Genomic DNA, 14588 nt, shown 5'->3' with positions numbered 1-14588 from the left:
AATTTAAAGTAATTAAAATTCTTGAAACATCGTAAAAAATGGTACGTACCTCTGATAAGTTTCGGGTTTTTGTTTACTCCCGCCGGATCTCCTCCGTCCACTTCCATCTCATGTATATGTAGACACTAAACAGATCTTCAAAACTTACGCAATTCTGCAATGTATATTAAATTTCGTTACTTATGACGTTATTTAAATAATGGAGCACTGTCAGAGTGTAGCAAATATGTAACTACTACACAGTACACAACACCACCGACGTTTAAAATTGCCACTTCAAACACAGCATTTCCTGAAGAGAGATATATAAAGGCTCTGATGTATTTCAGTCACAAAAAGCTTTTCTCTCATAATGATAAACAGCAACACAAACAACAAAACAGTCACCATGTTTTCATCTTCTGTGAAACACACAAAGTTCTTTTCAAAATATTTCAAACCTTATTCGTACACACTATTGAAGATAGGAACATCACTGCCAATGCAACGCAGGGGAGACAAGATGGCAAAACGCAGTATAACGACCTCAAATTCTTCGAGCACAATTACACATCCAACTGAATATAAATTAGCATTTATATGGAAAATCACTTACTACAATATCGCCACAAACGGTCAATCCAAGTTAATTATTTAAAATCGACAAACAATCCCCATTTTTAATTGAACATCACTTCGTATTCCTGAACATTTGATACTGCGATCGCGTCGCACCGACTGCAGCGCCATCATATCGTTTGGCGGGAAGCAATTTAGACGGTGATTTTAGGCAAATTATTAATTTAGCAGCCATATTATAAGAAGTCAAAGGTAGTTAGTGTAAAAAGTCATTCTATCAAACACCACAATTAAGCCCTGGTGACATAATGACGAAAGAAAGACGATGATCTAATATATCGATTGTTAAATTTCTTGTTGTTCGAGTCAAGAGTTTCGCGTGGCCAGACGCTAGATAGAGCCACACCAACCATCTTGCATCGTGCCAAATAGTCCCCGAGTCCGTGTTCAGGGATTTGTTGAGGCGGTGCTGTAAAGCATTTGTAACAAAACGTGAAGTTCATTATGAAAATTCCAATTATGCGTTAGGTTTACTGTATAATATTATGAAACAAAATAAAAAATTCCTGAAACTCTTAATTCCCCGTGCCAAGGTATTTTTTTAAATGCCTGTGCCACAATATCACGTATTAAGCTTTTTGAGAGACAGTGATACAAAGCACACGTCCAGTTGAATTATAAGCTACTCATACTACCTATTGGAAGAAATGGTAACACAATATATACCTTCTGTCACCTATCGTGTCAACACAATAATGATCAATGTACAATTCACTAGTACGTTATGCTCTCAAGTTATTTTACAAACATCCGTTGAAAATGTTTATTACTAGGAAAACGATGTAAATATTGGGTTGCGAAAGTCATTCTAAGGGGTAACTGGATAAGTTACTAACCAGTCAGGTGAAAGACAAAATTATATAAATCTTGAATATTGTATTGCAAACTTACGGCCTTATAGTGCAATACCAGTTATTTCCGAAATGCGTCGGTTCAGTCACTTCTGAGGGACACTTGCGATATGACATTAATAGCACTACTGCAACTTACAAACATTGCTCGAAGCAAAGCGAGCCGCCCTGAGGTTCGATATGCGCTTTGTGTTCTTTTCCGCCAAAGTGGCTATGCTCAGTACTTATTGCGTTGTCGTCTTGGTTATTCATTGTTAGTGGGAAAGTGTAACTCCGCTGTAACCAAGAGGAAGAAATACATACGGTTGTTACCGAATCATTAGCGAGTGCAGATTATTTCGTGTGTAGTGATGCTTGTGCGTATGCTGCATCAACAGTTTCTCAGTGATTGGTCCACCGAAAGGAGTTAGATTTGGAACGCCAATACTAGTACATCGTGAGATGGCTGAAGAAGAAGAAACCGGAAAGGAATATCGGTGGGAAACTGGATATGAAAAGACTTGGTAAAGTATATTGTTTTTCTTCCGTCGGCGACATAACAAAAAGTCAAAATACCCAAAGTTGTTCAATTAGCGTTTGTTACTTTAATTGTATATCTTGTACTGTAGTTATCTAAGGAACTACACACAGAGCCATTGTAAGTTAAAAATACAGACAGTAAGTTCACACTTGGGACTAACTACCGTAGCTTCGGTTTTGTAAATTAAATATCAGTTTATCCATTTGTTGATATTTAGAATGCTGGAGAAGCTCAGAGTGGTTATTGTTTTCACGATACCTATAATTGTTGTGAGATTGACTTGATACGGATTTCGCAATACTGTTCCATTACTTTGGACGACAGTTATGGATATTCGTAAGAGCCAGTGTGCAGCATTTCGTTTCTGCTTGCCAGTGTCAATGAAAGATTCACACTGTTGTTGTTCTGTGTAGCCTATATCATTATTAATTGGGCTTATGGCTCAGAGAACAAACACTCTGGCGTAGTTCTCTACACAAAAACAAAGTATTCACAGCAGGAGAACATACTATAAGGAAGAATATTTTGATATACACTTCAGACTTCTTGTAGAAAGCTATTTGAACAACCAAGTTTACTGAGAATTGTCACGCAATGACATGTACTCTGCATGATTGTAATCATCACATTCTGAAAACAATTGAGAGTCATAAACACAATAGGCCTACTATTAGGAACGTAAATGAAATTCATTGTATGAATAACTAAATTAAGTGAATGGGTTCATAAGTATCAGTTTACAAACTTAAACTATGCTTTAAAGGTAGTGGTGGCGTAATTTATAAATGCACTTATATAAATCATCATACCATATCTCATTACCGGTGTGTAGTCACTGAGAAATGGTGATTATTTTAGCAACCTGTTGACACACTTCGTATGAAGCTATTTTGTATTAAAAAAAAGGTGTGAATATGGATAGTGTCACTAAGCAGCAGACATGCACCCTTAAAAGTAAACACAGCTACCAGACACATTCTTTTCCCACATTTAGAAAAGCACACACACACATTCATAAATGCTCACCACACTTCGCCACTATTATCCCCAGGTGCTGAGGCCCAACTGAAGTGAGTACTGGTCCCAGCCTAGGTGGATAATGGCAATATACAAAGGGTGGAGGGGGGGGGGGGGCAGGTGCTGTAGAGCTGCCTGTAGGAATGTGCAGAGATGTGGTAGGACAAGATGATGGGCTGCTAGGTGCAACATCAGGAAAACTGAAGGGGGAGGGGGGCAGAGAAAGGGTGCTGGTGCTCTAAGGTGACAGAACAATTGTTGTAGTGGGAGTGCGAGCAGGGAAGAGTATAGACACAGGTAGAGAACAGGAACTAGTGCAAGTTGAAGCCAGGGGTTTAGAGGAACTAAGGAACAGTTGCAAGGAGAGCGCCCACCTAATGGGTGCTTTCACAAATGGCCCTAACCTTGAGAGGTAGGAAGTCTGCGGCGTGACTGGAGTACATCTACATCTATACTCCGCGAGCCACCTTACATGATAATGGGAGGATATACAGGACATATTGGCATCTGTAGTGAGATCAGTGTCAGTAAAAGAATATCAGTGACGGTTGCAGTGATTTGGCACGGCTGCTTTGTGTGTATGTACTGCACCCAATCATGTAATGTGATTTTGTGTAAGTTACGTCTCTATGGCAATGCATCATTGTTGTCACAGTTCTATAGATGATTATTATTTTGCCTGGAGCCATTAGGGCTTCGCAAAACCACTGCCAGCTGCCAAGGATTTTCTTTCACTGGCTCTACTATAAGTATGTCCTCCTTTAAAGGAATGTGAGCCATTAAGCAGGAGGTTGGTAGCAGAGACAGAATATGAAGACAGTGATATTGCTTAGGTTGGATGGTTGGCACAATACCACTATGGGTTGTTGGGCATTCTGTAATGTGTCCAATTCCACCCATCCGCTTTGACCCATGATGTCATTGACATTGCAGAAACCGCTAATTTCAGCTTTTCCGATATATGGTGACTATGATGTCACTACATACACACGCCAACAAATGCGAAAAAACATATATAAATGACACAGTAACGTCTCTCTCCAAAACTAAAATTAAACTAAAGGGACAACTGTGGGAAATTGGGGGTTTAGGGCGGGGACAAGCTAAATACACAACAATAAAAAAAACCACACAATCTCAAAACAAACAATATCACAAAAAAATCAAAATTTCAACATTCTGCTACACCAACAGAAACCACAGAAATCGGACATTTCCCTAGATCTATATAGCTCAACTGAGCTGTGGAATTAGACATTTCCCTTGATCTATATACCTCAACTGCAGCTGTTGATACCAAAAAACCAACATCTGCAACTACAAAAAATGGAATTGAATATTTTCCCTTGGCCTATATAGTTCACCCGCAACTGTCAATACCAAAAGCCAACACCAACTACGAAAAGTTGAACCAAAACCCTAACCCCTCAACAACCCACAAATAGGACATCACATCAGTTGAAACACTCTCAACCCACCCTAATGCACAAAAAATCATAATTACTGTAGAATAAACATAAAACAAAAATTACTTACCAACAGCAACATCTAGCAATACGATTTAGAATGGCCACCACACACACACACACACACACACACACACACACACACACACACACACACACACTTAAAAAACACTATCCACAACTACCACCCGTAAACCAACAACAAACCAATCAACAACCATCAGCTATGTTACAACTGTCACAAGCAAACCTCAAATGAACCGAATACAAAGCGTTACACTCAGCACATACACTGTGTGGGTGCACCATCAAATGCAACAACATGTCATCTACAAACACAAGCAACTCAAAAACTCTGTGCCGTACTGACGTCACACACCACACCATTATGTCACAGGTCAAAGCGGACGAGTGTAATTGGATGTTTCCGTTGGCCTGGTTGTTGTTATACCACTCTGAATTTTTCAGTGCTTGATTGTTGGTCGATTGTTGCTCATCACATAGAGGAGGCATTGAACAGCAGATAGGCATATTTAGAAGTAGGCTGTTGTATGTTTCTTAGCTTAGCAGTGGTGAAGGACAGGCACCATACAAAAGTTTTCAGTTTTGATTATGCCACAGACAACTGTGGAAAATGCTTATTTGCCTGTGGCTTCAGTCTGCGGACTAGATTTCATCTTGTTATATCTCTGCAAAATCTATGTGTAGAATGACTTTCCATCCCTAAATTTCTCCTTTTGTGTATCAAAATCTTTAGCCTGTTTAGATTGTTACACTGAGCTACCAGCCAAAGTCTTTTTCAGAAATGATACAAATACATAGTCACACAAGCATACACACCTCTCTCTCTCTCTCTCTCTCTCTCTCTCTCTCTCTCTCAATACAAAATGACTGACTTTAAATAAAGATAACTGTTTCTGAATCTCAGAGTTTCCAATGGAACTCTGTGTTTTCACTGCTTACGATGCCCACCAACTTGCTTTCAACTGATGTTTTGTCAGCATTATAGTCTTCAGGTCTTACTTTTTAACTCATTATTTGCTCTGACTATGGAAAGTACTGGTTGAAATATTAACAGTTATGAAAAGGATAGATTGCTGCTCACCTAAAGATGATATGTTGAACTGCAGGCAGGCTCAATGAAAAGACAGTTACACAGCAAAACACATGTGAATATGTGCATGTCTTCCTTTCTTGTCTGAAGAAGGGCTTGAGTGAAAGTTGAGTGTGTAACAGCCTTTTCATAGTTGGTGACATTATTTGCTCATTTATTACACTGCCCTATCGTGCTGTTCATCTTCAGTAGAGCAACACATATTATTTACTACTTCTCTAACATTTGTTGAAAAATTCACACTGTAGCAGCCAGTAGACCTCACAAAGAAATTAGTATTGTCATGATGTCAGCAAATTGCATACATTGTGTGGCATAACTGAGGATACAAGGATTTGCAGTGGACAGAGTTAATAAATTTTAAATTGTATTTGTTTCATTGTGGATTTTCAGACTGAAATTCACCTTATGCCTCTTGTCATAATCATGTGAAACTTATGTAGTGTCATCCTCGTCCCTGTTTGTGATTCCTTAACTGACTGTGTTGTCCGTCCCATATGACATCAGTACCAGTGAATGTGACAGTAGAATCTACAGTTCTCAGTCCCAGTGCATATTCTCACTTACTAATGATAAATCCAGTATTGCCTCAAAGAGAACCTGATGCAATTTGCTTATACTGTGTCAACAGTGACCTCATTTTATTTTCTACATCACTGCTGCTGATGTTAGCACAACAATGATTTTCTGATTAGAGTCATCTTTAATGTGAATTTTTTATAGTTAACACTTCACATGTTCTAGAGGCACTTCTCTACTTACAAAAAGTGATAAGTTCAGACATCTTGTTGTCTTGTCCCCTTCATTGTTAGGCAAAACAGTGTCTACTCTCTACTACACTATGTGTGACAAAACATGAAAGAGTAGTGTCATACAAAATAATGTTTCCTTTTACCTGTTTATTTACACAGCCACAAATAGTGGTTTTTGTGTTTGCAGCATGTTGTAAACTTTGATAGTCCAGCAACAACTACAAAAAATGTTTCAAGGTTTGTTGCAAAACATGTTCCAAATGCAGTGTAAGCACAGCTTTGTGTACTCCTTTCAAGATGCTATCCAATACATTCAACTGATCTTCCACACCCTTTACTGTGTGTGACAGAAATACAGTATTGTTGGCAAACCTTACAGTTTTTATTTACTTATTTTTTCCTTTACTAAATTTCTCTTTGGTTTTTTGTAGTGTTATTTTTTTACACATCTTCTACTAGGCCTTGTCTCTACATTCTTTCGCAGATAATTTGTGTTAGTGTTTTGCAACCGAGTTATTAAACCGATAGTTTTGTAATATATACATTTGTCAGCCCCCGCCCTCTTGAAATGTGAGGGTGTTTCACCTGTCTCATGTAGGTTACATACCAAGTGGAATAATGTGGTGATGGGTGGTTCTCCCAAATATCTCAGTAATGCTGAAGTAATATTGTCTTTCTAGATGCTTTGTTTTGATATAGTCATATAGGCCTTCCAGTACTTTGTCAAATTCTTCACACTGGGTAATCACATCTGTGTGATTTTCATCTACTTCCTCTTTCTTGTTCCTGATATTATTTTCAAGTTTATTTCAGTTGCAAATTAGTAACGAGTGAATGCTTGTCAAATTTCTAACTGGAATATAATAATTCTGTGATGACAGTGATGGCAGGGTTGGGTTGGGTCATTTGAGGAAGGGGATCAGACAGCAAGGTCATCGGTCTCATCGGATTAGGGAAGGATGAGGAAGGAAGTTGGCCGTGCCCTTTGAAAGGAACCATCCCGGCATTTGCCTGGAACGATTTAGGGAAATCACGGAAAACCTAAATCAGGATGCCAGACGCGGGATTGAATCGTTGTCCTCCCGAATGTGAGTCCAGAGTGATGGAAGGGGGCCAGGTGATGTTACCAGTGCATGCCAATGTGTGCAGCCAGTCACACTTGACAAGGGTCTGCAGATACCAACAATACAAGCAATACACACCAAGGATATGGCACTCTAGAAAGAACTACATTTGGCTGTTGGCTGTACCATAGCACACAACTTATTGAATATTTGACCCTATAACTAGATGTACAGTTGCCTGCGTGGTAAGCATGTGAATGCAAGTGTATTAATTTAGCTACTTGGGAAATACAATAACAAATGACAACAGAAGAATAATGAATATTAAAAAAATTGCAAGACTTAACAAGCCCTCAGAAATAAAGAGTCTGTATTAACAAACAACCATCTTGGTATAGAAAACAGAAAGAAATGAAGTTTATTTATTTGGAGCGTTTTAGGCTATGATTGTGAAGATTTGGATGCTGGAAAAACAAGAAACAAAAAAATTAAAAGTGTTGGAGATAGGGATTGGAGAAGAACCATAAAAATGTCATGAGCTGAAATAAAATGTAATGACCAAATAGGCTACTAAAAGAAATTAAAGAGAAAAGGGTGCTGATTAACATGATGCAGAAACAAAAAATTAATTAATTAGGTGCCTAACTTGGCAAAACAGCTTCATAAAAATCATCTTAGTAGGAAAAAACCCAGTAAAAAATTGAGGCACTTCCAGAATAGCCATATTACCAGTGGAGTGAACTACACACCAATTTTTTATTTTTTTATTTATTATTATTAATGTTTTATGATTTGGAAAGTCACAGAATGCTATCTTTTCTATTGTATTGCCAGATACTACTGATGTAATTATAAACAGTATCTTTTCTGCTGCAGCTTCTGTATTATGTAAAATTTATTGCTAAAAATGTAAAAAATTGCATTTTTACAAGTTTTTACAGATTATTTACTCGAAAACCCCCTACCAAAAACTTTTGAGAATTACTCAAAATATTGTTTGGTTAATATGCTAGTAGTCAGTGGAAACACAGTGGGCAGTATTTTTGTGTGTAAAATGTTAAAAAAATTTCATTGTTTTCCATATATCGCATCATTGAATTTCTATTGTAAAATATGCATCTTGGCAACATCGTTTCCAGTGCTCTTCTGTTTATAACGAATGAGTGAGAATTTGCACATAAATGATTCTGCATTGAGTTTTGTGTTTGGTTTGAACTTTTTGTTAGATACAGTGTCAGTGAGTAAGTACAGTAGTGAAAGAGTGAGGCGTATGCACTATGAAAAAAGACACAAGAAGGTGGTGTTTAAGAAAGTAAAAAACACTTAACAGTTGTTGGAAATCTGTCAGAGGTACTGCAAAAATATCTTGGTCCTCAAGTAACGGTATTAGCATCACATCCATTGTGCAGGAATTGCTACACTCACTACAAGAAGAAATTTGGTGACAACCCACCTGAGTGATTACAATCACCCGAATGTGAAACTAAAGAAGACAGTGCAGATGTTTATATTCCTGGGTGTGAAGTTCTTGATGCATTGAATATTAGCATTTCTGCTGTATCCCCTACTATATCCACCCCTTAAACGTCCAGGAAAGGTAAGAAGCTCAAAAAGAAAAGTGGAAGAGATTGAAATAAGTTTTACACAAGCAACTGTGTCAAAACTTTGTGAAGTGTGTAATGTAGATACACTTGGTGCAGAACCTGGAGCTAGTGATATGTGCACAAAATGTGATGTGTTTTTTCAAAACTTAAATACTGCTATCTTAGCAGCCACCTATACTGAGAAGATGCAGTTACTGACACTGATATCAGGTAGCTATTCTAAGCAGCAGATGCAGAAATAAATACTCACTTCCTCACATTATTTGATATCAAAAGCTCATAAAATAAAGAATGAGAAAGGTATTTGGGCATGCCCGGATTCTTACTGTGGGCGTCCGTTGGAAGACGATAAATATTATACGCCACTGTTGCTCTGTAATATCAGCTGGGTAATGACAGAGATTGCAGCAGGCAGAGTCCTAACCAGGCTGATGTCATCTCTGTTAGTGAAAATGGTGAAAAAGTTAAAAAGGCAAAGAAATATATGACATGATCACTAAGAGAAGTGTTTTTTGTAATGAAAAAGGAGAACCCGATTTTAAAAACTGGTTTCACAAAATTCTACTCCTTGCAGTCAAAATGGGTACAGGGTTGCCACAGGTTCTGGAAATCAGGGAATGTCAAACACGTCGGGGGGGGGGGGGGGGGGGAGAAATCTCATTTTTGGCTCAGTAGATGAAATGGTTTGTGTACGGAGGTGTCATGCATTGTCGCTGGCCGGGCACAGCTGAGTATGTGCACCAATTCCCTTTTCCCTCTTTCCTACTGCTTCTCCCCTTCCTACCATTCCCCTCAGCTGGCAGTCAGTACTGCCACCACTTCTTGCCACTAGCCTAGCAGCTGCCGGTGAGAGGCAGGGATGCGTGAGGAGTTGCTTGTTTGGATCTGATTCTCAGAGACTGTAGGCGCAGTGGCCTGATATGGTGGTCATGTGTGCGTGAGTTGTGTCTGAGTAATTATGTAAATGCTTATGTGTGCTCGTTTCCTGACATAAGCTATGGCTAAAAATTTAGTTGTGAGAGTGTGATTGTCATCTCCACGTGCCTGTCTACGGCTCTGCAATCATCTTTACAGTGAGTTGCTACCTATCCTCATTATTATTGATTCTCAGAGTACTTGAACAAGTTGTCTGGTGCACAGATTGATCACAGTGGTCTCATTTCATCAAAATGCTGTCTTGTGGCTCATGAATAGCTGGCGACACAAGTGAATTTCTACAATGGGCCAAAACTGCAAGTCATTTCTGTGGGTATCTCTAATGGATTGGGCCTGCCGATCTGAAGTCCTTCAGTTCCCAATAATGTGCAGGTCCTGCCCATGAGATGTAGTCTCACTCATCTGCCCACCGGCCGGATCTGTTTGTGTGTGGCGGAGTGCGATGGATTTTCACGGTTTATGGATGGACCCAGGACTGCAGTGTTCCTCAGCAGACAGGAGGCAATGGCTGATGGATTTCGGGAATTGCAACTGTTTCACCACAAGTACGTTATATAGTGTGGCATTTTATAGACATTTTATTTGTTCTAGTACACTTCTGTCATTCAAAAGTAGTGTACATAAGAAAGTATGGCTGATAAGAAGAAGAAAATTGTGTCAGTTACTGGCAGTTTGTACGCTTTGTACTCACACATTTCTCAAAAGAAAAATCACACAGTACCTGTAAAATAATAGACATAACACAGCGGATATAAACCGATGATAACGAACATAACAGAAGCAACATTGCTGGTCACCTACAATGTTCTTTTACACAATTCTTCCCCGCCTTATACACTTCTTTCAAGAGACCTACTATTTTCTTAGGTTATTTCTGAAATCAGTGAAGGTATTTTAAATCCATCTTGCGACTCCAAGGAAGTGTGTATTTTTGTCACCAAATGTGTTTTTGTTTGGTTGAAATAAAATAACATCAGTGGTTTTAATGAAACACATATACCATTTGGCTTGCTTTCTCCATCTAAAAACTGTTCATTACAAAAGATGTTGATGTGAGGACTTAAGATTTTTGCTCACACCTGGAAACGCCATCTGCTTGCAACTTTTTTTTTTTTTTTTTTTTTTTTTTTTTTTTTTTTTTTTTTTTTTTTTTTTTTGTTGTAAGATATTTCCTCATTTGCGCTATTGTTTCTTGTACCATAGCTGCAAAGACAGATTGTCAACTTGTGTCACTCAAAATGTGTCAGGGAAAAATGCTAAAACCTGTCTGGAATTCAGGGAAATATCATGGAATTTCACTTGGAGAAACTTGTGGCAACCCTGGGGTAAAATGCCAGCCAGTGAATCATGTTTGTTTCACCATAAGCACTGTCACAGGGAAGACGTACACAACGATGGACCTGATGCTTTTGTGTGCATATCAAGAGCCGCAAGCTAAATGTTGGTTGCAGGAGTGTGCAATGTGCCCTGGGGCTGAAGTGATGACTATTGAAGCATTACACATTCAGGATACTAATAATGACATAATCTATGCATTGTGGGAGGGAGGAGGGTTGGTGAAGAAGACAGTAGAGCCAGAGAAGTTTGTTAAAGAGGTTAGACATTGGGTCACGAAAGGAATAGCTAACCATCATATCCTGAGGATTCAGAGACAGGCCATAGCAGAAGTAAAATCAGCCACAGCCCAGAATACTGTCACATTAGTTCTTCATTTCAGCTTTGCTGAGAACTGGTTTGTTGCTTTGCAGTACAAAATTCAAAGTCACCACTGGCACACATCACAGGTATCAGTATTCACACTTTTTGCTCATTTCCTTGTAACATCGCACTATTTTGTTATTGTCAGTGATAATCTCGTCATGACAGTGTACATGCATGCTACACCATCAGTATGATAATTGATGACATAACATGAAAACATGTGTATGTGACTGATGGTGCAGCATCTCATTTTAAAAACCACTTTCAGCTTTATGAGCTTGGTCAGCACTGTAGTATGGGAATTAAGGCAAAAATGGATATTTTCAGCAACAGGTCATGGAAGAAGTGCAAGTGATGGGGTTAGGAGGTCTCTGTAAACATTTTGCAACAAGATTTAATCTCCAGCATGCAGCTGTTGATGCTATAAGAGAGGTTACTGGATTTGTACACGCCATATCAACATTAGTAAGAAACATGAAACTCTTAATTGTAAATGAAAGTACATTAAGGGAATTCTTTTTAAGAATCAGAGAATGGTGGCCTGCTGTGAAGCCTGGGGTAGGAATTCAATCAAGTCACCACTGGGTTGCATCCCAGAGTAGCACATATGTTGCAAGAAAAGTTCTCTATGAAGTGCAACCTGTTACTGTACTGAAATGCAAAGACCACAGTATACATTTGGAGACTTTGTAGTGAACCACTTCATTTCTTATGTGTATGACAATCAGTGGTGGGTGGGACAGATAATAAGTGTCTCTCATGAGCTGCAGGATATAACCGGCTCCTTTATGACACCTTATGGTCTTGTTAATATTTTCAGATGGCCATCATCAAAAGATCAGTGTACAGTTCCCATTTCCCAAGTACTGCTTTTTTTGGATCATCCTTCTTCATGCGCAAATTCAGCTCGGGCATACAAGTTCAGTGCGAAGCAGATGAAAAAAAAAAAAAAATCTTTTTCAACATTGCTATGTTGATTGTTACACTGTAGGCAATTTTAATTCATGGAAAGTCATGAAAAAGTTAATCATGATGGAAGACAATAATAATTTGTGAATAATATCATAAAAAGAAAAATATTCTTGTTATAAATTCTTTCAAACAAAATTATGAATTGTTTCCCATTCACATATAACATTATAAAGTAATTATTTTAATTCAGAAATACCAGTTATGCATGACACTTACTTTAAAATCAGCAATTAATTTAAATATTTAATTGTTCATGATTTTTTTTTATCTTGGGAGTAGAATTAGGTCTACCTAAAAAATTTCTCACATTTTGTACATACAGGTGTTGCCCACTCTGTTTATACATTCCCTAATGACCAACTAACATACCATGAAATTTTCAGAACATTTAGGGTGGGGGATTTTGTTTGATTTCCATCTCTTCTAATTGATATAGGCCTACTGTTCTTTTTACCAGGACAAATTTGGCTAAATTCTTCATTTTGAAAAAGAAAAAAAAGTTACCACTCTTTTTATTACAACATCTAGAATCTTCTTGCCATATTTGTTCTATGGCAGAGCTAATATATCATTTTGTGCCTTTTAACTTCCTAGCTGCCTTTACTATTCTTTCTGAAATGCCAAATTCTTGCATTGTCATCAAAGATGTACTAATGTCAAAATCTGCAATTTTTCAGGCTGCTTTGATAATTGCAACTTATCTTTCAATTCTTTAATCAGCTGCTTATTATCTTCATAGTCAAGACATGCCTTGTTTGTACTAGGTGTTTGAAATTTTTGGGTCAAAGCAACAGCAGTGTTATTCACAGTTGCATCTTGAGTTTCGCTTATTTTTCATTTTGCATTATCTTTGGAATCCTTTGTGGATATTCTCTTGAAATTTTAGAGAGGAGACCCCAAAAGCAGTTAGATCTGTATCGAGTGATTCTGCTAGGTATAACTGTGTTTCATCTTCTGACTAGGGAACTGTGTTTCATCTTCTGACTAGGGTGAAGATGGCTGAGATTTTTCTGCTTTTCTTGCTGAAAATTTTTTGGTACAAGTTGGACAGATCTTCTCACAAAGTTTCACATTGATCTTTGTCACAGCTTTAAATTATTTTGTTGTTTCTGCATTAACAATCTATAAAGCCTTTTTTACAGAATGGTTCTTTGCCTCAAAAGGCTTCCAACAGGATCTCTGTAGAAATTCATACTCGACCAAAAGTATTGCTTTGTGATGAAAGCATATTTGTGCATTTTCAGTAAGACGTACTTCACTTCTTTGGTTTAGTAATTCTTGTTTTTCTATTGAAAATATTTGATATGTTTGAAGCCTTGTTGATGTTAATGTGTTTTCAGATGACATGCAGAATTATCTGCAAGGCCAATGCTACATGGCACTGACAAGTCTTTCATATTCATTAAACTACAATTCAGTTTCTGCTGCCAGTTGCTGTTGCTTTCAATAATTGATAATGTAGAAGTTCTATATATTTCCAACTGGAAAAATTAAACAGTCATATATATTAAAACTTTTGTAGAGAATTTTGGAACAGAACAGAAAAAAATTTAAATGACCACATAAACATTTCTAAAAAGTCAAACACCTTGAAATAATTTGTACTTACAGAAAAATATGTTTATCTAGTAATGACAACAGACTTCATGGCATGTCATTTAAAAAAAAAAAGCTCACATTGAATCTGAACATTCTTCACTACACAACAGTGTGCTTCAGTATCATTGTTGAAGCCGGTTTCTAAACTCCATTGTTACCACTAAACATGTCTGTCTCAAAAATAAAAACAACTTCTTCTGTTCAAAGTAAGTGACCTCTTTCCAATGGTGCCAATAAAAATCAGATTTGAGTGATCCCTTTTGAGATATGACCTCTTGAAAATGACCGAAAATTGAGTAATTAAATTTTTGAGTAGACTTTGAACTTACGTAACTCAGTCATTATTTGAGCAATCTAGGTGACACTTGGAAGAG

General features: G+C 37.7%; 2 protein-coding genes across 5 annotated transcripts in view; one reads left to right on the top strand and one right to left on the bottom strand.

Annotated features, from left to right (window-relative positions):
• The window catches only part of LOC126174855 (uncharacterized), a 121675-nt gene extending 120047 nt beyond the window's left edge, over positions 1 to 1628 (bottom strand). Inside the window, exons 1-2 of one of the 4 annotated variants that reach the window (XM_049921251.1) lie at positions 1510 to 1628; positions 50 to 154 (exon numbers count right to left, since the gene is read on the bottom strand). In XM_049921251.1, coding sequence (XP_049777208.1) covers positions 50 to 107 — 58 coding nt within the window. In that variant the 5' untranslated portion in view covers positions 108 to 154; positions 1510 to 1628. Of the gene's footprint in view, positions 1 to 49; positions 851 to 1509 lie in introns of those variants that run through there. The other 3 variants (XM_049921249.1, XM_049921250.1, XM_049921252.1) reach the window with 3 other exon arrangements.
• A 34-nt stretch (positions 1629 to 1662) lies between these two features.
• LOC126174858 (general transcription factor IIH subunit 2) overlaps positions 1663 to 14588 on the top strand; it is a 117495-nt gene continuing 104569 nt past the window's right edge. Inside the window, exon 1 of the mRNA XM_049921255.1 lies at positions 1663 to 1972. Within this exon, the coding sequence (XP_049777212.1) occupies positions 1911 to 1972 (62 nt within the window). The 5' untranslated portion in view covers positions 1663 to 1910. The remainder of the gene's footprint in view (positions 1973 to 14588) is intronic.

This window comes from Schistocerca cancellata, chromosome 3 (genome assembly GCF_023864275.1).
Source record: "Schistocerca cancellata isolate TAMUIC-IGC-003103 chromosome 3, iqSchCanc2.1, whole genome shotgun sequence".
NCBI lineage: Eukaryota > Metazoa > Arthropoda > Insecta > Orthoptera > Acrididae > Schistocerca > Schistocerca cancellata.
The sequence above is the reverse complement of the archived record's forward strand: the minus strand, read 5'-3'. Positions and strand labels throughout refer to the sequence as shown.